The sequence below is a fragment of the Artemia sp. Qi Xiang Cuo genome, chromosome 13 (assembly GCF_049724085.1).
Source record: "Artemia sp. Qi Xiang Cuo chromosome 13, ASM4972408v1, whole genome shotgun sequence".
Lineage (NCBI taxonomy): Eukaryota > Metazoa > Arthropoda > Branchiopoda > Anostraca > Artemiidae > Artemia > Artemia sp. Qi Xiang Cuo.
In genome coordinates, this window is record NC_142806.1 from 50,122,302 (window position 1) to 50,144,446 (window position 22,145).

The window sequence follows — 22,145 nt, forward strand, 5'->3', positions numbered from 1 at the left end:
GATTGTAGGAGATGATGACATTGAAGAAACTGGGTATACCGACTGCAGTAATGATGATGATAGTAGCTCCGAATTAAATGATCCAGACCTTGACAGCGATAGTGAGAGCTCAATACCTAGACAAAGAGGCGTCTCTAGTGAAGTATTGACGCTGGGACCAGCACTGGTAAAAATACGAAAGCTGGTTAGAATCCTGAAAGTATCTTCCAAATCCCACGATCTTTTTGAAGGTATCTGCAAGACATATAATCTTAGTCCATCCATCACAAAAGACACGAATGTTCGATGGAAAAGCACACTTACCATGATAGAAATGTATTGTGCCCGAAAAGAGCCACTGCGCGACTTCTTCAACCAAAACCTACGTGACGCTAAGATTAGAGAGCTCGAACTTCACAGCAATGAGTGGTCCATCATGGAGCTGTCATTGAGGTTCTTCGCCCGTTCAAACAGGCAACAGTGATAGCTAGTGGATATAATTATGTTTCGGCAAGCAAAGTCGTGCTGAGGATTAAGGGATTACTGTTGTTTTGTCAGACTCCAGATGCTAGTATTATGGCTGAGTCAATCAATGGGCTGAAGGAACTTCAAGTTGTTCAGCTCAGGAGATATTTTTCAGCCAGTCGTAAGTTTGATATGATGCTCTTCACAAGAGCTGGTTTTTTGGACCCTGCAATTTATGAAAAAATAACACATGTAGACAGAGAGTCAGCTCGTCAGTCCATCTCCTCGCTTCTCCAGCAATTCATCTCCGAGCAGAGAAGCACATAAGAACTCGATCCAATCCAATTGAACTCCACATCTTTCCCTATTGACGTCACTCCTACTACGGCAGGGACTAACCGAAAAGGGTCACCAGAGACTCTTGATCAAGAAGACAGCTTGTTTTCTAAGTTTCTTTACTCGACTGGGCTACGGATGAACTCTACGAGGCTAAATGCCAACAGTATAAGTATTGACCACGTGGCAGCGAATATTATCAGGGCATATGAGGAGAGAGTTCCTGTGTTTTTGAGCTAGAGACGAAGATCAGGACAAAATAATTCTGATCCACTAGAATTTTGGTCTGATTACTTTTACACTTACCCGGAGTTAAGTGAAATTGCATGTATGCATCTATCAGTCCCTGCAACTTCAGTACCCAGTGAGAGTGCATTTAGTATTGCTGGGTACTTTACGCGAAAGCACTGCTCACGAATGCCTGCAAAGTCACTTGAACTCCGAATGTTTTTAAGTGACAAATTTTAATTTATGTGGTCTTTTAATATATTTGGTCTTTTTGTAAATTTGGTCATTTTTATTAATCTATATTAATAAATATTCACGTTACTCTCGTAAATCTAAATAAACTTAAAAAAAAAGAAATATCTGTTAAAAAGGCCGTTTTTTAAGTAAAAAAAGGTCGGGTGAGGTTTTCGGTAAAAAAAACGAAAAAAAAGGCACGGATTTCCGGTTTTTTTTAAACGTTTTCGTTTCTGTTCCGTTTTTTAATTGCCGTTTTTTACCGTTTCTTTTTTGGCCAAAAACAGAAACGGTGCCGAGGTGAAACGGTGAAGAATCGGTGAGAATAGTTTTCATAATTTGATTGTAGATGCGCTTTTGCAGTTGAATTTCATGTACTGGGTCTGAGTATGTTAAAGTATATTATGGAGGAATTGTATCTCTACGCTCTGAGCCACCTTAGTCGAGTGGATAGCACACTGGATTTGCAATCCTATGTCCCTTGTGATGCAGGTTCAAATCCTAGTTTTTCAAAGAGCCCAATTCCTGACTTCGGGTGAGGGTTAGTGGTGTGATTATACAAGTTCAGCCGCCTGGGGTGTAGCAGATGCAATGCGCCTTTTAGACCTAGCCTGGATCCAGTTGGGTACACCCCGCGACAAACTACAATTATTAATGTCTGGACTCTTCCTTTAATTTTTGCAGATAGGAGCATGAAACCTTTGCAGTTAGGTTCTCTAATACGCTGAAATTGATGATGTGATTTTCATTAAGATTCTATGACTTTTAGGGGGTGTTTTCCCCTTTTTTCGAAAATAAGGCAAATTTTCTCAGACTCGTAACTTTTCGTGAGTAAGACTAAATTTTATGAAACTTACATATTAAAAATTAACATAAAAATCAGATTCTTTTGATGTATCTATTAATATTAAAATTCCATTTTTTAGAGTTTCGGTTACTATTGAGACGAGTCGCTCTTACTACACAGTTCGTTACCAAGAACTGTTTGATTTCAATTCCAGTGTCTTCTTTGAAATCACGCCTTGCACCTCTTCACCTCTTTTGAATTACAGCGCCCAATATTTCTTTTTTTTTTACAGGTCTATCAAATTTTGAGCTTGAGCACCTTAGCCCATTTGATGGAGCAACATTTAACGCCATCTATCAGTTTCTTAATCAGTTTGAAAGACCGTTATGCTTAATTGCCCACAATGGTGATCGGTTTGACTTTCCCATTCTGAAAGGACATCTCAACATGAATGAAAAAGTAGGTTTTTTTTAATCTTAAGTGTAGAAAGAAAAACATGACAATATTTTTCAATTCATAATTTTGGAATTGTTATGACAGATCCATATTCTGCGCTATTCTTCTCTTGGAAAGAGGGCTGAGACAGCCTTGCAATGTATTTAGTCGGCACACATATTTGGTCGTAATTAATCATATCAATCAATTAATTGGATTTAATCTTACACATTAATGGGCAAAAAAGGGCAGGCGAACTCCTGCAGTGTGATATGGCAGTTTTTCTTATTATTTATGCCTCTCTATACCCCTTTATAAAAATGAAGAATTCCCGGTGTTTACAAAAAAAGAAGTGATTTTCGTGAATCGTCCCGGAAACGAGTTAATCGAAATTCAATTTTCATTTGTATAGATCTCATTGTGAAAAACGGTTGCCTATCTTACTATCACTAATACTGCAGCACCAAGCCGCCTGAGGTCAGCACAACTGGGCGCACTCCTCCTATATCCCAATCTATTCACACCTTCTCCCTTTACACCCTCCCGAGAAGTTTCAATGACTCGCTTTTCGTTTGGCCCTAGATGGGTAGTCCTTGGCAATTGTCATCTTTCATCCGCCAAATTTGTCCTAGCCATCTCAACCTTCCTCTTATTATAGTCCTATGAAGTGGGATAGAACCACATTTTTCGCAAAGTTTAGTGTTTGAAATATGGTCAGTCGAACGGGTACCCAAGTCAGTCCGAAGACATTGCCTCTGAAAAACATCTTGCAAATTCCTCTCAGTCTTCCAAAGTACCCGCACTTCATAACCGAACTTGACCACTGTCATCACTGCAGTTACTAATATTCTAATCTTGGTTCGCAAACTTTTCTTCCTATCCTTTTAAACTTTCACTGCATCCACCGCCTATACTAATAATACTGCTTATGTGATTGAATCTGTCCGCTTGATCGATGTTCTCGTTACCCAGCATCCCCTCTTTACCTTCATTTATTCCTAATTTAAGCGACTTAGTCTTCTTAAAGTTAATTTTCAGTAGCCTATCTTGCAAAATTATAAACTTATTTGTAATAAATGCTATGGACGTCTTGGCTGTAATCGTTGCTGTGATAATTTGGGTACGTCTTTTGCTATGGGAAGCTTTGCAGCAGATTATAGCTCACGAATTCTAATGAAATTTAAGGGAGTTTCAGCGAAGAATGGGAGGGTTAGGGGGGTTCAGCTTGTATCCACCCCTAAGTGTACCATAAAATGTAGTTCGAATTTTGCTAATTGCACAGGTGGATCAACTTAAAGGATAAACAGACAAGGGGCTTAATTATTGGTGATGAAGGATGTACAGATCTGTACAAAGAAAAAGTTTTTGGCTATTATTTCGAAGTTTCATTTTATAGACTTGAGCAAAAATTTGTTTTGGTTTAACAGCGTTTTAGGGACCTCGAATAAAGTTAGATGGGTATAAAGCTCCTCAATAAGGATGTCGAAGATTCAGCGGACTGATTTAGCAGCGTATTGACACACTCATAGTAAGATATATCTAAGTGACTAGTTGAGGCAGAAATTTTCTACTATATCGTTTAATTTCTATACAATCTTTCTCTATACGCCTACGGATTGATAATAAAAATATAGCTAAATTCCATAAAAGCTCGAATTAATTGGCCGTTGGTGATCGTTCTAGCTTGCTTTGCAGTTGATTAAACCCATTTGTAATAAGATTGATCTGACTGGGTGGTTCTGGCTTGTTGAGATACAAAATTTCTCCGATATCGTCAAATTTCTATACAGGATTGTTTTTATTCAGCTATGGATTGACAATTAAGGTCTCTGATTGGCTGGCCTTAACTAAACTCCAAAAGTTCAAATAAATTAAGTATTTGAGCTAACCCTAGCTAGCTCTTGAATTTGACGAAATGTTGTTATAATTGGGTCTGGCATCATCCAAATTTTGGTTTTAGTTAAAGCTCTGTATTGTCGAAATTTCATTCCTATTACTTTCTCGTTTCCTCACCTTCATCAGAAGTTAAATAATTAATTTATGGAATCAAAGGCAATTTAAATATTAAACAAAAAATTAGAATAATTTCTTGACTTAGATTTTTGATTTAAGATTTAGGACAATTTCTATACAGTCTTGAAATCTAACTTGCCTGGACTTCAAAATCTTCGAAACGCCTTCAATTGCCTCATTTGTCTCAAACGATCAAGTACAAACGTTTTTATCTCATAAGAAACATTATGTCTGACCAGTTCTTTAAACCTATTATAATAATAGGAAAAATGGTAGCAGTACAGGAGAGCGGCTCTTTTGAAAGAAACACTACAATAAAAAGACTAGAGTAGTACTATTTGATGCCCCAGTTCAAGCTCTTCCCAAATGTTCGATGCTCTTACAATACACCCCCACACCCTGATGGTCCCCGGTATAGCCGTATGATAATTACAAAATTAAAGGAAAACACTACTGATGAAATTCTCGATTATAATATGCAGCGTCTTTCTATTAGTTCAGCTTTCCATTTTTCCTCCCATTCTTATCCACGCTTTTAACTTTCCATTCTTAAATAGTATCAAACTGGTCTCAATTCTTTTGCAATAGGTCTTGGTGAGTTAAGAATGAGAATGCCTGTTAACAAAGACATACGACGGATCAAATAATGAAAAATGACGCAGAAATATAGTGTTCATGGGTTCTAGGACTATCAGGGGGAGGGGTAATTTTCAGAGAAGTGAATTTGAAAAGATTGCTTTATTTGAAAAGAGCGTCAATTGGGGAAAAGATAGTTTTATGTTTTATTTCAAAAGAGCGTCAATTGGGGAATCGAATGGTACTATTCTTTTTTTGTTAAAAAAAGATTTTTTTTTCACGAAAAAAAAGTTGTTTGTTTTATTTCTTCACGAGAGCCACTCTGTTATACTATTACCGAAAATATTTCGCTATGAAGGTAGCTTTCAGCATACTAGACCATCCTAATTAAACTTTATCTGCACTGTAAACTTGATTAATTTTATCTTCTGTTTTAGCATCGGAAATAGTGTACCTGTTTGTTTTTCTTTTGTAGCCTTTTTTTGTAAAACAAAGATCCAGATTAAGATTGAATTAAATAATTTTTAGTTTAATCAATAAGTAAGATTGGGTAGATGACAAATTGTTATGGCTAACTAGAATCGAGATTGTATGTGGGTGTTATAGGGTGAACTTGCGGAGTGGTGCCACTTGATGAAATAATAGCATAGCTATTGCCCTAAATTTTGAGCAACGGATTGTTTTTCTGGGTCTCATTTGTTAGGGTGTTTATTTTCTCGGGCTGTTTTCCCTCCTCTTGCCAGGTTATTTTATTGTTGGTACCCTCTTAATGGTAGTAAAGGGGATAAGAACTTTATATCAGGGAACAGAGAGTAAAGATCGTAACAGAGTGAGAGGCAGGATGAATATGTGCTGTTCTTCTGTTCCTGTTTTCTGTGAATTTTCACTCTGATAATCAGCTTTTTGATAATCATAACATGGGAAGTGTGTAGAACTAGATGTTCAGAGGTTTCTTTATGAAGGGTTTGGTACATTACAAAAGCTATAAAAAAACGGACAAGTTCGGCCTGAAAAAAAGGTCGATAATTGATAGCGTTTAATTTTTATCAATTAAATTTAAGGTTAATTAACGTATAATATAGTTCTCCTATAATGTACCACAATGTGCACTTTTAGAAAGTATCAAGTACTAAATGACTGCTTTCCATTCTCTCACTTTTCTCTGAGTTTCTTTCCGTTCTCTTACTTTTCTGTTTATGTTCACACTTTTTTAGCTTCTTATGATAAAAGATAGTGCGAAGTATCATGTGGAGAGCTAGGTATATATAAATTTTGACATCTTTACTATGTGGATAATTTTTTAATTTACCAAAATTAACCTTGGTTCTCTTCTTTTTCCTTTTTTGTTTTCTTTTTGCGTTCTCTCACTTTTCAGCGTACCTATGATTCTCACTTTTAGGGAGGGCCTTTTGACCCTCCCTATGATGTATCACATATTGTATATTTAGTAACGGTCGACTAAATGACTGCTTGATATTTAACTGCTTTCCATTCTCTGACTTTCTCTGAGTTTCTTTCCGTTCTCTTACTTTTCTGTTTATGTTCACACTTTTTTAGCTTCTTATGATAAAAGATAGTGCGAAGTATCATGTGGAGAGCTTGGTATATATAAATTTTGACATCTTTACCATATGGATAATTTTTTAATTTACCAAAATTAACTTTGGTTCTTTCCTTTTTCGTTTTGTGTTTCCTTTTGCGTTCTCTCACTTTTCAGCGTACCTATGATTCTCACTTTTAGGGAGGGCCTTTTGACCCTCCCTATGATGTATCACATATTGTATATTTAGTAACGGTCGACGAAATGACTGCTTGATATTTAACTGCTTTCCATTCTCTGACTTTCTCTGAGTTTCTTTCCGTTCTCTTACTTTTCTGTTTATGTTCACACTTTTTTAGCTTCTTATGACAAAAGATAGTGCGAAGTATCATGTGGAGAGCTTGGTATATATAAATTTTGACATCTTTACCATATGGATAATTTTTTAATTTACTAAAATTAATTTTGGTTCTTTCCTTTTTCGTTTTGTGTTTTCTTTTTGCGTTCTCTCACTTTTCAGCGTACCTATGATCCTCACTTTTAGGGAGGGCCTTTTGACCTTTCCTATGATGTATCACATATTGTATATTTAGTAACGGTCGACTAAATGACTGCTTGATATTTAACTGCTTTCCATTCTCTGACTTTCTCTGAGTTTCTTTCCGTTCTCTTACTTTTCTGTTTATGTTCACATCTTTTTAGCTTCTTATGATAAAAGATAGTGCGAAGTATCATGTGGAGAGCTTGGTATATATAAATTTTGACATCTTTACCATATGGATAATTTTTTAATTTACCAAAATTAACTTTGGTTCTTTCCTTTTTCGTTTTGTGTTTTCTTTTTGCGTTCTCTCACTTTTCAGCGTACCTATGATCCTCACTTTTAGGGAGGGCCTTTTGACCCTTCCTATGATGTATCACGTATTGTATATTTAGTAACGGTCGACTAAATGACTGCTTGATATTTAACTGCTTTCCATTCTCTGACTTTCTCTGAGTTTTTTTCCGTTCTCTTACTTTTTCTGTTTCTGTTCTCTCACATTTTCAGCTTCTGTTTACTTAAGCTTCTTAAGATAAAAGATCGAACGAAGTGTCATGTGGAGAGCTTGGTATGTATAAATTTTGACATCTTTACTATGTGGATAATTTTTTAATTTACCAAAATTAACCTTGGCTCTCTCCTTTTTCCTTTTTTGTTTTCTTTTTGCGTTTTCTCACTTTTCAGCGTACCTATGATCCTCACTCTTAGGGAGGGCCTTTTGACCCTTCCTATGATGTATCATATTATGTATATTTAGTAACGTTCGACTAAATGACTGCTTGATATTTAAGTGCTTTCCATTCTCTGACTTTCTCTGAGTTTTTTCCGTTCTCTTACTTTTTCTGTTTCTGTTCTCTCACCTTTTCAGCTTCTGTTTACTTAAGCTTCTTAAGATAAAAGATCGAACGAAGTGTCATGTGGAGAGCTAGGTATATATAAGTTTTGACATCTTTACTATGTGGATAATTTACCAAAATTAACCTTGGTTCTCTTCTTTTTCCTTTTTGTTTTCTTTTTGCGTTCTCTCACTTTTCAGCGTACCCATGATCCTCACTTTTAGGGAGGGCCTTTTGACCATCCCTATGATGTATCATCTTATCTATATTTAGTAACGTTCGACTAAATGACTGCTTGATATTTAACTGCTTTGCATTCTCTGACTTTCTCTGAGTTTTTTTCCGTTCTCTTACTTTTTCTATTTCTGTTCTCTCACCTTTTCAGCTTCTGTTTACTTAAGCTTCTTAAGATAAAAGATCGAACGAAGTGTCATGTGGAGAGCTAGGTATATATAAGTTTTGACATCTTTACTATGTGGATGATTTTTTAATTTACCAAAATTAACCTTGGTTCTCTTCTTTTTCCTTTTTTGTTTTCTTTTTGCGTTCTCTCACTTTTCAGCGTACCTATGATCCTCACTTTTAGGGAGGGCCTTTTGACCCTCCCTATGATGTATCATCTTTTCTATATTTAGTAACGTTCGACTAAATGACTGCTTGATATTTAACTGCTTTCCATTCTCTGACTTTCTCTGAGTTTTTTTCCGTTCTCTTACTTTTTCTGTTTCTGTTCTCTCACCTTTTCAGCTTCTGTTTACTTAAGATAGCTTCTGTAAACTTCTTAAGATAAAAGATCAAACGAAGTGTCATGTGGAGAGCTTGGTATATATAATTTTTGGCATTTTTAATATGTGATTACATTTTTAATTTACGAAAATTAACTCCGGTTATCTCCTTTTTTTGTTTTCTTTTCACATTCTCTTGCTTTCCAGTGTACGTGTCATCCACATTTTTAGGGAAAGCTTTTTGACCCTCTATGTTGTATCACATTTTGTGTATTTAATAAGTAGCAAGTTTTAGATGACTGCTTTACATCTAACGAATTCGCTGCTTTCCATTCTCCCAATTTTCTGAGAGATTCGTGTGGAAAACATCTGACGCATCTTGTCCAGTTTCAGGACCATTCTTGACCACTGTATTCTGAACACTGCTTTTTAAATAATTATGAATACATAACTGTCTCATTCCTGAATGTGTATTGCTTCACATCACTTCACCCGCTCTTTCCCTAGTGGATAGATATACAGCTGACTTCATATTTCCTCATTATATTTTACAATAACGAACTTCGAACACTAACATTTTGCTATGGAGAACGCTACTAAAGTGGTGAAAAAAAGAGGCGTTTCTTTCAAGCATAGTAGTAAACAAAAGATAGTTGTTATGCAAAATTTGGAGAGAAAAAAATAAAACTTGAGTTTAAGCCCATCGTTATTGTAAAATATAATGAGGATATATGAACTCAGCTGTATATAAACTTGGAAAAATAAATATGCCCAGCTTTCTTCTGGCTTACGAAATTCGTCGGTTTTGCTTTTTAAGTTTGGTATTTGATCAAGTTTTTCTATTTGATAAAAATATTTCTGGGAGTAGGGCGCTCGGAAGATTTATAGAAAAAAAAATCACTAGTGTGTAACTATACACCATATACGCGTATGCATTTATTTATTTTTGAAGAAGATTAACGTTTGTTACCAAAATAAATATGCTCTACTCTCTTCTGGCTTGCGGAATTCGTTGGTTTTGCTTTTTAGGTTTGCTATTTGATAAGATTAATTGAAAACAATATTTCTGGGAGTAGGGTGCTCGGAAGCTTTATAGAAAAATTACAAGTATATAATTATACACTATACGCTTATGCATTTATTTATTTTTAGTAATATTATTGTATTACAACAATAATGTTATTGTTGGAAAAATAAATATGCCCAGCTTTCTTCTGGCTTACAAAATTCGTCGGGTTTGCTTTTTAAGTTTGCTATTTGATAAAAATATTTCTGGGAGTAGGGTGCTCGGAAGATTTATAGAAAAAAAAATCATTTGTTTGTAACTGTACACTATATACGCTTATGCATTTATTTACTTTTGAAAAAGATTAACGCTTGTTACCAAAATAAATATGCTCTACTTTCTTCTGGCTTGCGAAATTCGTTGGTTTTGCTTTTCAAGTTTGCTATTTGATAAGATTAATTGATAACAATATTTCTGGGATTAGGTTGCTCGGAAGCTTTATAAAAAAATCACAAGTATATAACTATACACTATACGGTTATGTATTTATTTATGTTTGATGAAGATTAAGGATTTCGCAAACACAAATAGGTTATTCTCTGCTCTATTCTGGCTTGTGGAATTTTTTGAATACATATTCAAATACCCTAAAACAGTGGGACATTAGAATTTTTTTAGGATAAGAAAGGATAAGATCTTCCACAAGAGCGCCTTTTTACCCAGCAGCTTTTGTGCATATGTTTATGTTTGATAAAGATTAACATTTTTGCAAACATAAATAGGCTATTTTCTGCTCTCTTCTGGCTTGCGGAATTCTTAGAATACATATTGAAATACCCTAAAACAATGGGACATTAGAATAAAGATAATTTCTTAAACCACATTGACCTGACATAACATAAAGAAAGAAACACGAGCAAAAATGGGGTTTTTAAAGGCCGAATGAAAATACTGAAAAAACACACAACAAAGCGAATATTTTGAGAGGAGAAACGCCTCTCTTCTTCAACGCGAAACAAAATAATGTATCCAAAAACAAACGCGGAAAGTCAATGTGAAAAGAAACAAAAAAAACAAATAAAAAACCAAAAATTTAAAAGATGAATAAACTTCAATAAAAGCCAAAAATTAAAAGAATTAAAACCAAATGCCTAACAACCATAAAAGCGAGTTATTTGCCAATATCCGTGAGTTGCACAAAATCCAAAAAATTATGAACTGTCATCGACGGATACTAGCGAACAGCTGAGAGAGAAAAGAAAACAATTCATTCACTCAAAAAACAAAACGAACCAGCAATTAAATTAGTTGGAGAACTATGTCATCTGACTTCGGATTTTAATTAAGGCATTTCTTGCATTAACCCCTTTGAGACCTAAGGGGTTGTTCACGTGTTTGATTATATCTGGGTAAGTGGTTCAAGGTTTATTTTAGGGATTACTAAAGCATGGGCTTCTCTTTTGAAGAAACTAAAATGTGACTCGTTTATTCTTAAATTATATGAATCCATGTTTGGAGACAGACCTAATTGTTGGTCTTTATAAATCTAAACAGCTTCTCTGTATTACTGGACTTTATCTTTCCCATGTGAAATTTAACTAGCTTGATTAAACAAAATAGTATGGTCTGGTTTTTCAAAAATGTGCTCTGCAAGGGCAGAGTCAAAATTTTCTGTTTTTTTTCGCTTTTTAAGTGTATTATTAATTGAACTAGAGTGCTGAGTTAATCTATCCGTTAGCCGCTGATCAGTTCTTCCGATATACCAAAGACCACACGAATAAGGAATTATGTAGAATTCTGTAGGAATGTGCATTAATTAAAATCCAAAGTCAGATGACATAGTTCTCCAACTTATTTAATTGCTGGTTCGTTTTGTTTTTTGAGTGAATGAATTGTTTTCTTTTCTCTCTCAGTTGTTCGCTAGTATCCGTCGATGACAGTTCATAATTTTTTGGATTTTGTGCAAATCACGGATATTGGCGAATAACTCGCTTTTATGGTTGTTAGGTATTTGGGCTGATGGGGAGCATTCTACCAATGTTGTTACTACATTCATATCTCTTGTGAGAAAAAAAGCTAATTTGATTAATCAACAGTATTTTCTTCATAATTGTAAAATGAACCGTATTTTACCCAAGTCAATGTGACATTCATTTCACTTAAACACACGTAACGAACGGGAATTTACAGAACGTATAGGGTTTGGTATTTTGAATCATGTTATTAGAGATTGCAAAAGCAAGCGCTACTGGTTAAATCAGGCTATTTCTAGGCTAGAGCGAGAAATATTATGTACGCTTTCTTATGCTGATTTTCATCAAATTAAGGCTATTGCTGAAAATTCTTTTAAGCATGATTTTAGGATTTCTAGACAAAGACTTTTTGAGAAATTACACCGTTTAAAATTGGAAAAACTCTCTAATAATCCACCTTTTGTACCAAATGCGTATCCTGGTCCTGCTGTGATAAATCTCAGCTCCACGCCCCTTACAAAAGACCAAAATCAGGTTCGGTCGGAAGGATTGAAATTTTCGATAGCCCCTTCAAAAATACCTTATAGTGAAATTATCGCGAACACAAAGGGGGCATTTCATGACTCTCGTGCGGACATTGGAGAGATTGCTGAAGTTAGATCACGATTTGTTGAAACTTAGTTGGATTCGCCTTCTGTTAATAATCCAAATTTAACATATTTTAGTAAAAATTAACACTTGGTCTTACATACACTACATAATGATCATTCCAGGATTATTACGAAAGCCGATAAAGGGAATACTGTTGTTGTCTTAGATTCAGGAGATTACGACAAAAAAGTCAGAGACATTTTAAATAATTCTAACACATATGAATAATTAGCTACCGACCCCACAGAAAAATTTGTCCAGGAAGTCCGAAAAGAGCTTTCTTATCTAAAAGGAAAAGGTGAAATTACAAATCAATCAAACAGTTCGTGGTAACGAACTGTAAGTAAGGAGCGACCCGACTCAATGGTAACCGAAACTGTAGAAAACGGAATTTTGATACCAATAGATACATCAAAAGAATCAAATTTTAATACTGATTTCAAATATATAAGTTTTTGAATTTTATAAGTTTCATCAAGTTTAGTCCTACCTATCAAAAGTTACGCGCCTGAGAAAATTTGGCTGATTTTCGAAAAAAGGGGGAAAGACCCGCGAAAAGTTATAGAACTTTAATGAAAATCACACCATCATATTCAGCATATCAGAGAACCCTACTGCGGAGGTTTCAAGCTCCTATCTACAAAAATGTGGACTTTTGCATTTTTTGCCAGAAGAAAGATCACGGATGCATGTTTATTTGTTGTTTTTTTTCCCCAGGGGCAATCGTAACGACCCAGTGGTCCTAGAATATCGTGAGAGGGCTCATTCGAACGGAAATTAAAAGTTCTAATGCCTTTTTTAAGTGACCAAAAAATGGAGGGCAACTAGGCCCCCTCCCACGCTCATATTTTCCCTAAAGTCACCCGATCAAAATTTTGAGATAGCCATTTTGTTCAGCATGGTTGAAAATATAATAAATATGTGTTTTAGGATGACTTAATCCCCCAAAGTCTCCAGGGGGAGGGCTGAAAGCTTTGAACTTTACCCAATGTTAACATATAGTATTGGTTATTGGGAAGTATACATACGTTTTCAGAGGGGATTTTTTCTGGTAGTGGGGGGAGTGGATCGGGGGTTATGTGGGAGGATCTTACCATGAACGAAGTTTTCGTAGGAGAAGACACACAGCTAGGACGGGGGCGCCGGATTTCCCAGCATTTTTTAAATAAAGATCATAAATTATATATAAAAAAAAACGAGTTTTTTAACTGAAAGTAAGGAGCAACATCAAAACTTAAAACGACAGAAAACATTACGTATATGATTGGGTTCATCCCCTAGTCAATACCTCACTCTTTAAGCCAAAGATTATTTAGTACTTTCATAAGAGCTATTTATTCTAATTAACGGCATTTGTGATTAAGGGATCATTTTTAAAGGATTGAAACAAAACTCGAACTTTACCTAAAAGAGCAAAGTATTTACTAGGGGGCGAATCCTCTAATATACGTATTAAAAACATAAGAAAATAGATTATCGTTACGTAACTAAATTCGTAAGTTACGTTTTATTTATTACTAATAAAAACGTTCATAAATAAAATTAAACAAGTTTCGAGAAAGAAATTTAACCACTTAAAAGTAAAATTAATATTCAATTTTTTTTTATTATCCCTGCAAGGTGAGCCAAAATCAAAGCCTGTATTTATTCAAAAATTTTTAAAAAATAAATTAAAAAAAAAGTTTTTTAACTGAAAGTAGGGAACGACGTTAAAACTTAAAACGAACCGAAATTATTCCGTATATGAAAGGTGCTATCCCCTCCTCAACGCCTCGCTCTTTACGCTAAAGTTTGACTTTCTCACAGCTCTATTTTTTTTAAACAATGAAAAACTTTAGCGTAAAGAGCGAGGCGTTGAGGAGGGGACAGCCCCTTTCGTATAAGGAATAATTTCTGTTCGTTTTAAGTTTTAACGTCGTTCCTTACTTTCAGTTAAAAAAAACTTTTTTTTTTTTTAATTGTACAAAAGGTTTTACTCACGTGGGTGCACGTCTCCTTGTTTTTATAGTTTTCATGAAGTTGATAATCGCAGTGTCCTATTTCGAACAATTATTTTATCTTTTGATTATCCTACAGACAAATGAAAAAATCTTATTTGGCTATGGTTTGCCAACTTATTCAGCGTAAGAAGTCCTATATTAAAATTTCCGCTGATTTTGTTACCAAGGTAAAGCAGGTTTCGGTTAAACCAAATACAAGAATTGGCAGTTTTGATGCATATTCAATGTATGCCAATTGTGATCCTCAAAAGGCCGAAATAATTTTGGAGCATAAACTTAATTTTAACTCATCTATATCAGAAAAATCTACTCTTTCGAATCAGACACTTCTTTCTCTTACAGCACTTGTAACAGAACTTCTTTTCACTTCCATTATAGAGGCATTTTTTATAGACAGACATATGGGCTTTCCATGGGTGCCCCCTTTCTCCAATACAGGCTGAAATCATCATGGAAGACCTTGAAGAAAGGGCTATTTTGCAAAGTTTTTGTAAACCTGAATTTTGGGTTCGTTTTAAAGATGATATTTTTTATTTGTGGGAGCATGGTGACGAGTTTCTGGGTTCTTTTTTTCACTTGCTCAACTCCTTGGGTCCAAAACTTGAATTTACTCAGGAATCAGAGATAGAGAGGCGTCTTCCTTTCTTGGATGTTCTGGTGCAACGAAATGATACATGTTTCGAGTATGGTGTCTATAGAAGACCCACTCATAAAGACCGTTACTTAAATTATTCCTCTAATCATTCTCTTGCTGTAAAAAGAGGAGTTGTTACTTCTCTAGGTGATAGAGCATTGAAAATTTGTTCAATACACTTCTTGGATTTAGAGCTCAACCACCTTAGAGATATTTTATTTGGGGATGGTTATCCAATTAGTTTAACAAATTCTGTAATTGCAAAACGCATTAAAAGATTATCATATAGTTCCACAGAAAACACAAATCAAAGGGAAAATTTAGTTTATCTTGGTCTCCCATACTTTAAAAGGGTTTCAGACCACATTTCAAAACATCTAAGAAAAAATAACATTTACACTTACCATAGACCCAGAATAACTATCAGGTACCAAATTTATCAAGCTATAGACCCTATCCCGATAGGTGAAAACTCCGGTGTCTACAGAATTCTTTGTTTGTGTGGTCTTTGGTATATCGGAAGAACTTATCAGCGGCTCACGGACACATTAGCTCAGCACTCTAGTTAAATTAATAATACACTTAAAAGGCGGGATAAAACGGAAAGTTTTGAATCAACCCTTTCAGAGCAAACTTTCCAAAACATAGACTGTATCATTCTGTTTAATGAAGCTAGCCCAATTTTGCATGAACAAGGCATATTCCAGTACCACAGAGAAGCTGTTGAAATTTATATACACCAGCTTTTAGGTCTGGATTCGAACATGGATTCTGGTGACTTAAAAATTAACGAGTCACATTTCGGTTTTCTCAAAAGAGAAGCCGATACTTTGGTAATCCCTGAAATAAACCTTGAACCACTTTTCCAGTCATATAATCAAACACGTGAACAACCCATTAGGTCTCAAAGGGTGTCTGCAAGAAATGCATTAATTAAAATCCGAAGTCAGATTGTGTGTTTTTTTTTCAGTACTTTCATTTGGCCTATAAAAAACCCCATTTTTGCTCATTTTTCTTTCTTTATGTGACATTAGAATTTTTTTGTAATAAGAAAGGATCAGATCTTCCACAAGAGAGCCTTTTTATCCAGCACCTATTATGCATTTATGTATGTTTGATAAAGATTAACGTTTTTGCAAACATAAATAGGTTCTTTTCTGCTCTCTTCTGGCTTGTGGAATTTTTAGAAAACATATTCACATACCCTAAAACAGTAGGACATTAGAATTTGTTTTTAGGATAAGAAAGGATAAGATCTTCCACCACAGCACCTTTTTATCCAGCACCTTTTATGTATTTATTTATGTTTGATAAAGATTAACGTTTTTGCAAACACAAGTAGGATCTTTTCGGTTCTGCTCTGGCTTGCGAAATTTTTAGAAAACATATTCACATAGCCTAAAACAATGGGACATTAGAATATTTTTTAGGATAAGAAAGGATCAGATGTTCCACAAGAGCGCCTTTTTATCCAGCGCCTTTTGTGCATTTGTGTATGTTTGATAAAGATTAACATTTTTGCAAACACAAATAGACTTTTCTCTGTTCTCTTCTGGCTTGTGGAACTTTTAGAATTCAAACTAAAATAGCCTAAAACAATGGGAAATTAGAATTTTTTTTAGGATAATAAATGTTCAGATATTCCACAAGAGCGCCTTTTTATCCAGCGCCTTTTGTGCATTTATTTATGTTTGATAAAGATTAACATTTTTGCAAGTACAAGTAGGTTCTTTTCTGCTCTCCTCTGGCTTGTGGAATTCTTTGATAACTTATTAAAATGCCCTAAAACAATGTGGCATTAGAATTTTTTTAGGATAAGAAAGGTTAAGTTCTTCCACAAGAGCGCTTTTTTATCCAGCACCTTTTATGCATTTATTTATGTTTGATAAAGATTGACGTTTTTGCAAACATAAATAGGCTTTTCTCTGCTCTCTTCTGGCTTGTGGAATTCTTAGATTACATATTAACATGCCCTAAAACAGTGGGGCATTAGAATTTTTTTTATGATAAGAAAGGATCAGATCTTCCACAAGAGCGCTTTTTTATCCAGCGCCTTTTATGCATTTATGTATGTTTTATGAAGATTGACGTTTTTGCACGTAGAAATAGGCTCTTTTCTATTCACCTCTTGCTTGAGGAACTTTTAGATTTAATACTCACATGCCCTAAAACGGTGGGAAATTAGAATTTTTTTTAGGATCCTAAAGGATCAGATCTTCCACCAGAGAGCCTTTTTACCCTACAGTTATTCTGCATCTGTTTACGTTTGATAAAGATTGACTTTTTCGCTCGTACAAATAGACTCTTCTCGCATCTCTTCTTACTTTTGGAACTCTTAGATTACATATTCAAATGGCCTAAAACGGTTGGGCATTAGAATTTTTTTTAGGATTAGAAAGGTTAAGATGTTCCACAAGAGCGCCTTTTTATCCTACACCTTTTGTGCATCTGTTTACGTTTGATAAAGATTAAGGTTTTCGATAGCACAAATAGATTTTTCTCGCATCTGTTCTGGCTTACGAAATTCGTTGGTTTTGCTTTTCGAGTATTTTGCTGGTGTTTCATTCATTTTTCTCATTCTTTTTCATGCTTTTTTAATTTATGTCTTTTCTTAGGCCTTAGTTGCCGGTGTTCTCTGCTGTGACTCAATGACCGGCCTGAGAGTGGTTACTGGATTAAACGGACAAAATAAAAACAATTTCCCGGTTGCAGGCACCCTACAACAGTTAGAGATTGCCACCACTGCAGAAGTGAGGTTTAACAGCAATCTAGAGTTAGCTAAAGAAGCTGTTCCTAGTAGCTCTTCGAAAGATTTTGCCACTTCCCCGAGAGTCACACGAAGCAAAGGTCTACAGAAAGTGCAGGATGAACAACAGGTTCCGAAACTTGAACGTGTTTCAACTCCAACTAAAACGTCTTTCCATCGTAAATTCGAAGAAAAAAAGCTGGCAGAAGCGGAAAAGACTCCGCGAACTCAGCTGGCCGAATCGGTTGGTCAGCTACAGCTCATGAAAGAAAATCACAACATTTCGGTTTCGGAATGGAATGTATCAACTGATGTAAAAGAGGAACTGCTGCTTGTAGATACAATTGAGAAAGTGGACGAATTCATTGGAAGGGCAGAACTTTTACACAAAACAAATACGAATTTACAACAATCCGAAAGCACGTTATCTGGAAATGACAGAAAAGCTTGTGCAAACACTTCTGTTGAGTGTACAACCCCTAAACGTAATCGGAATAGTGTTTGTACGTATAGATTTGTCTCCCCAAAGTCTAAAATAGAGATGGGCATTGAAAATTCTATCATAAATGACATTGCTCAATCTACAGGAATAGAAACGTCTTCCAGGTCAGTAACAGCAAATGACACATTTTCCAATGTTCTTATTGATGTAAAAAATGGTGGACTCGATTCTGCAAAAAAGTATGGTAATCCTACTGCCCCAGTTGGAGAAACTTTAGCAAAAGGGCCTGACCAGTCCACTTATAAAACACCAAAATGTACAACACCTAACGGTTCTCGCGTTAGGACGTTCAAGTTTGATTCTCCAAAATCTCGAAAACAGTTACATTTCGAAAATTCTGGTGCTCCCAACGGTGGTACTCCGACAAAAGGAGCTGACGGCTCATCAAAGAATATTGAAACTTGTGGTAGTGGGCAGTTAAATATTGCTCAAGATACAAGTGGCACACTGAATTGTGACTTTAAAAAATTTACTCGGAAAAGACTCCAAGACATAGGGATTGATGGGAATGGTGGAGCTCAGGGTTTCCAAGAGAACCACAAAAAGCCGAAAAGTAGTAAATTGTGTGATTTCTACCATTTTTACTTTAAGGACTCGATACCATCTGCTCATGAAGCAGAGAGTGATGTGATGGCGCTAGTTGCCGTGACTATTGCTGCAGGCCAAAACTTTGTTGATTGGATGGATAAGAATGCGGCTGATTTTAATTTTGACATTAAAGGAAGAGATTCTAGAATTGTACAAACCTAAAATATTGGGTGTAAATGTTTCTGAATACGCCAAGGTACCTATATTGTTTATCGTTAGCTACATAGTAAGAAAAACTAAATTCCATTCTTGTAGAGCCATGTTCTAAGTGTTCTTGTAGTGCCATGTTCTAGCCAGCTGTAGCCATGTTTAGTATTTTTGTCTTTGTGCATTTTGACGTTGAAAAAGGTAATGATACTGTTAAGATATAACGTGACAATTGATAAAATCAATTTTCATGAGAAGTTCACAGGCAGTAAATATAGTTCCATTTTTTATTAGCATCTGCTATTTAATCATGAAACATTTCTGGATAGGTATATTTAAAAAAAGTAAACTTGAATATTTTAATATTTTTATATTATATATATTTATAATATATATATATATATATATATGTATATATATATATATATATATATATATATATATATATATATATATATATATATATATATATATATATATATATATATATATATATATATATATATATATATATATATAATATATATATATATATATATATAAAAATATATATATATATATATATATATATATATATATATATATATATATATATATATATATATATATATATATTATTTTATATTATTTTTATATTTATAATGTTTTAATCGGTTTTAATATTTGGATGTTTCAGCGGCAAAATAAAGAAAGCTTAGGTAATCTAATTCAAATCAGTAGCGCCCCAACTGCCTCGACGTGGCTGAATCATAATGCTTGCGTTCATATACTAAATTATGACTCCTGCTTTAACTGAAGTCTCTTTTGGTTTAATCAGTGGCGTCAGTTCACTAGAATATATTGTGGGGGGTAAAATGTATTTTTCAATTTGTAGCGTGAGGGGGTAAATTTGTCATTTTTTTCAGTTTTTCAATGAAGATATCAAAAAAGGTTAAAAAAAACAGAATAAGTATTTTTCAAAACTGGGGAGGGGGGGGGGCAAAATATCGAGGGGGCAGGTATTTTTCAAAATTAGGGAAAGGGGTGCGAAAGATCGAGGCCCCTCTCCCGTCCCCAAATGACGCCACTGGGTTAGTTGATCTCAGCTTTTATCAGTGAGCAATTATACGTTTCATGGCAAATTGGTCATGCAACTGTTCCAGCAAGTGGTTCTGGCCGCCTCATATTAACCTACTAGTTAGCGCTCCTACTTTATCCTCTTAACCTGTATCGGACGAAATTGGCCTATTCTCATTCATTCTAATAAAGGACCTCTGGCTTTTATCTCCCCTCTTTGTGAACTATATAGTAACTATCATATATATTATATAATATATATTAACTATATGTAATAGTTCATATATAATATATGTAATTATAATGTATATTTTCTGATGCATTCCCTTTTGATTTACTGGTTGTTGAAGTTTTATTTGTGTGACCCCCCCCCCTTCCAACCCTCAATAAATTCATGTGCATGTATCTGATTTTACGGATGATGCACATTTCGCACATTACGGATCTGCACATTTCGAAGCCGCCTCAACTGCTATTTCATCCACAGGTGTTAATGGATTTCACAAAATCCTGCCTAAAAGTAACGAATTAATTTTTAATAACATAGTTTCAAAAACTTTTATCTCATAAGTTTTTTTATAGGCTTAAGATACATTCGAGAACCCATATTAACATTAAGGATTTAAATATGTTATAATTAGCGTTCAAAAATATTCGTTAACCAAAAAACGCGATATGTTCTTATTATTATAAGTAAAGAGGGGAGGGGACTACCAAACTGGCCCCTTTTTCATCAGAACAGTGTCTGTTACTGGTCGCATCGCAATTTTCGGTATTGAACCATATTTTGAAGCCTGAATATCCCCAGCTAACGTGAGCTCAAACGCCGTATTCACTGTGGGGAGTAGTCATTTAGACATGACTCAGCATATAACTAACGCCTGTGGACGGTATGTGGCCAAACGAGTGGTCCTTCTTAAACAATGGGCAGTTGAAGGGGGATTCAATTCTGCTATCCTATGATGAAGATAATAGCAAGTGATTAATTTGGGTGACTGATGTATAGATTTCCACAGTTTTGAGCTAGATGCACCATACTTGACTTTTCTGCACATAGAAGGGAAATTATTTCCTTGTATTACTCTACCTTTGAAAAAACAGTGCCCTCAAAACAAGTTCTAATTCCCATTTTAGCTGCAGGCAAGGCCGTACCCAGGATTTTTTTTTCGGAGGGGTTTTACTCAAAGATTTTTTTTTGGGGGGGGGGTCTACACAAAACCAAAAAAAATACAAAAAAATTTTGTTTATATCACTTTTTGTTACGTTTTTACGAGTAAAAAAACATTTCCGGAGTGGTTGAACCCCCCCCCCCTCTGGGTACGGCCTTGGCTGCAGGGACGCTCCCTTCGGTCACTTTCCACTTAGCAATCGACAATGTGGTAATTATGTCCGGTAATAATTACAACCTATTAAGAAACTTGTGGAAAAGAATATGTGCGCTCAAGTAAAAATTCTTTCTGACAACAAGGTTGTCGGGTCCTTAGGCTATTAAATATTTAATTTTGTGTCCTCTCCGTGTGTGCAGCCCTCTCCGTGTCTGAAAATAATTTTTAGTGTAACTTTATTAGGGTTTTTTACACCTACCACGCAAAGATTATAGCAAAGTCGAGAAAGCTAAAGTAAAATAACCAGGATTTTTACATATTAGTGTTTGACTGCCCGAAGAAAGTCTGTCCCCCCCCCCCACCTCTCATGAGGTTTATTTTCTATCCATGAAATGTGTCCCTAAGCCTTGGTTTTAACAGCAGTATAGATTTTGCAATTAATTGCTACTATTTTACAATCCTAATGAAATATTTTGTTGATCACCGTGCAAAATTGTTAGTTTGTAGGTTTTGAGATATTAGCTATTTTAATGCTTTATTTTCAGATTTGTCTTTTTTCCAAATCTTTTGCTAATTTCAATTCATTCTAATTCTTGTTTTTAGTTTAAATTTAAAATTTCATTCGCATGTATTTCTAGTATTGTTCTTTTCCATAGGCCTAGACTTTTTAAAAATAAACAGTTTTAGATTTTATTTTATTTTTCATGCACTTTTTAAGTTAGAAAACAGCTTAGTCTTATGATGATTGTCCATGTAAAATAACGTAAAAGAATCTGCGAAATTCTTTCACTTTAAATTTGTGCATATTTAATTACTACACAA

At 34.8% G+C, this 22,145-nt stretch overlaps 1 protein-coding gene across 1 annotated transcript; it reads left to right on the forward strand.

Annotated features, from left to right (window-relative positions):
• The first annotated feature begins 555 nt into the window (after positions 1-555).
• LOC148945379 (uncharacterized) lies at positions 556-19,260 on the forward strand. The gene is made up of 3 exons (XM_089099026.1): positions 556-715; positions 2,322-2,488; positions 17,575-19,260. Exons 1-3 carry the CDS (start codon positions 556-558, stop codon positions 18,955-18,957), a joined length of 1,710 nt encoding a protein of 569 aa, XP_088955152.1. The 3' UTR covers positions 18,958-19,260.
• The last annotated feature ends 2,885 nt before the right edge of the window (positions 19,261-22,145 follow it).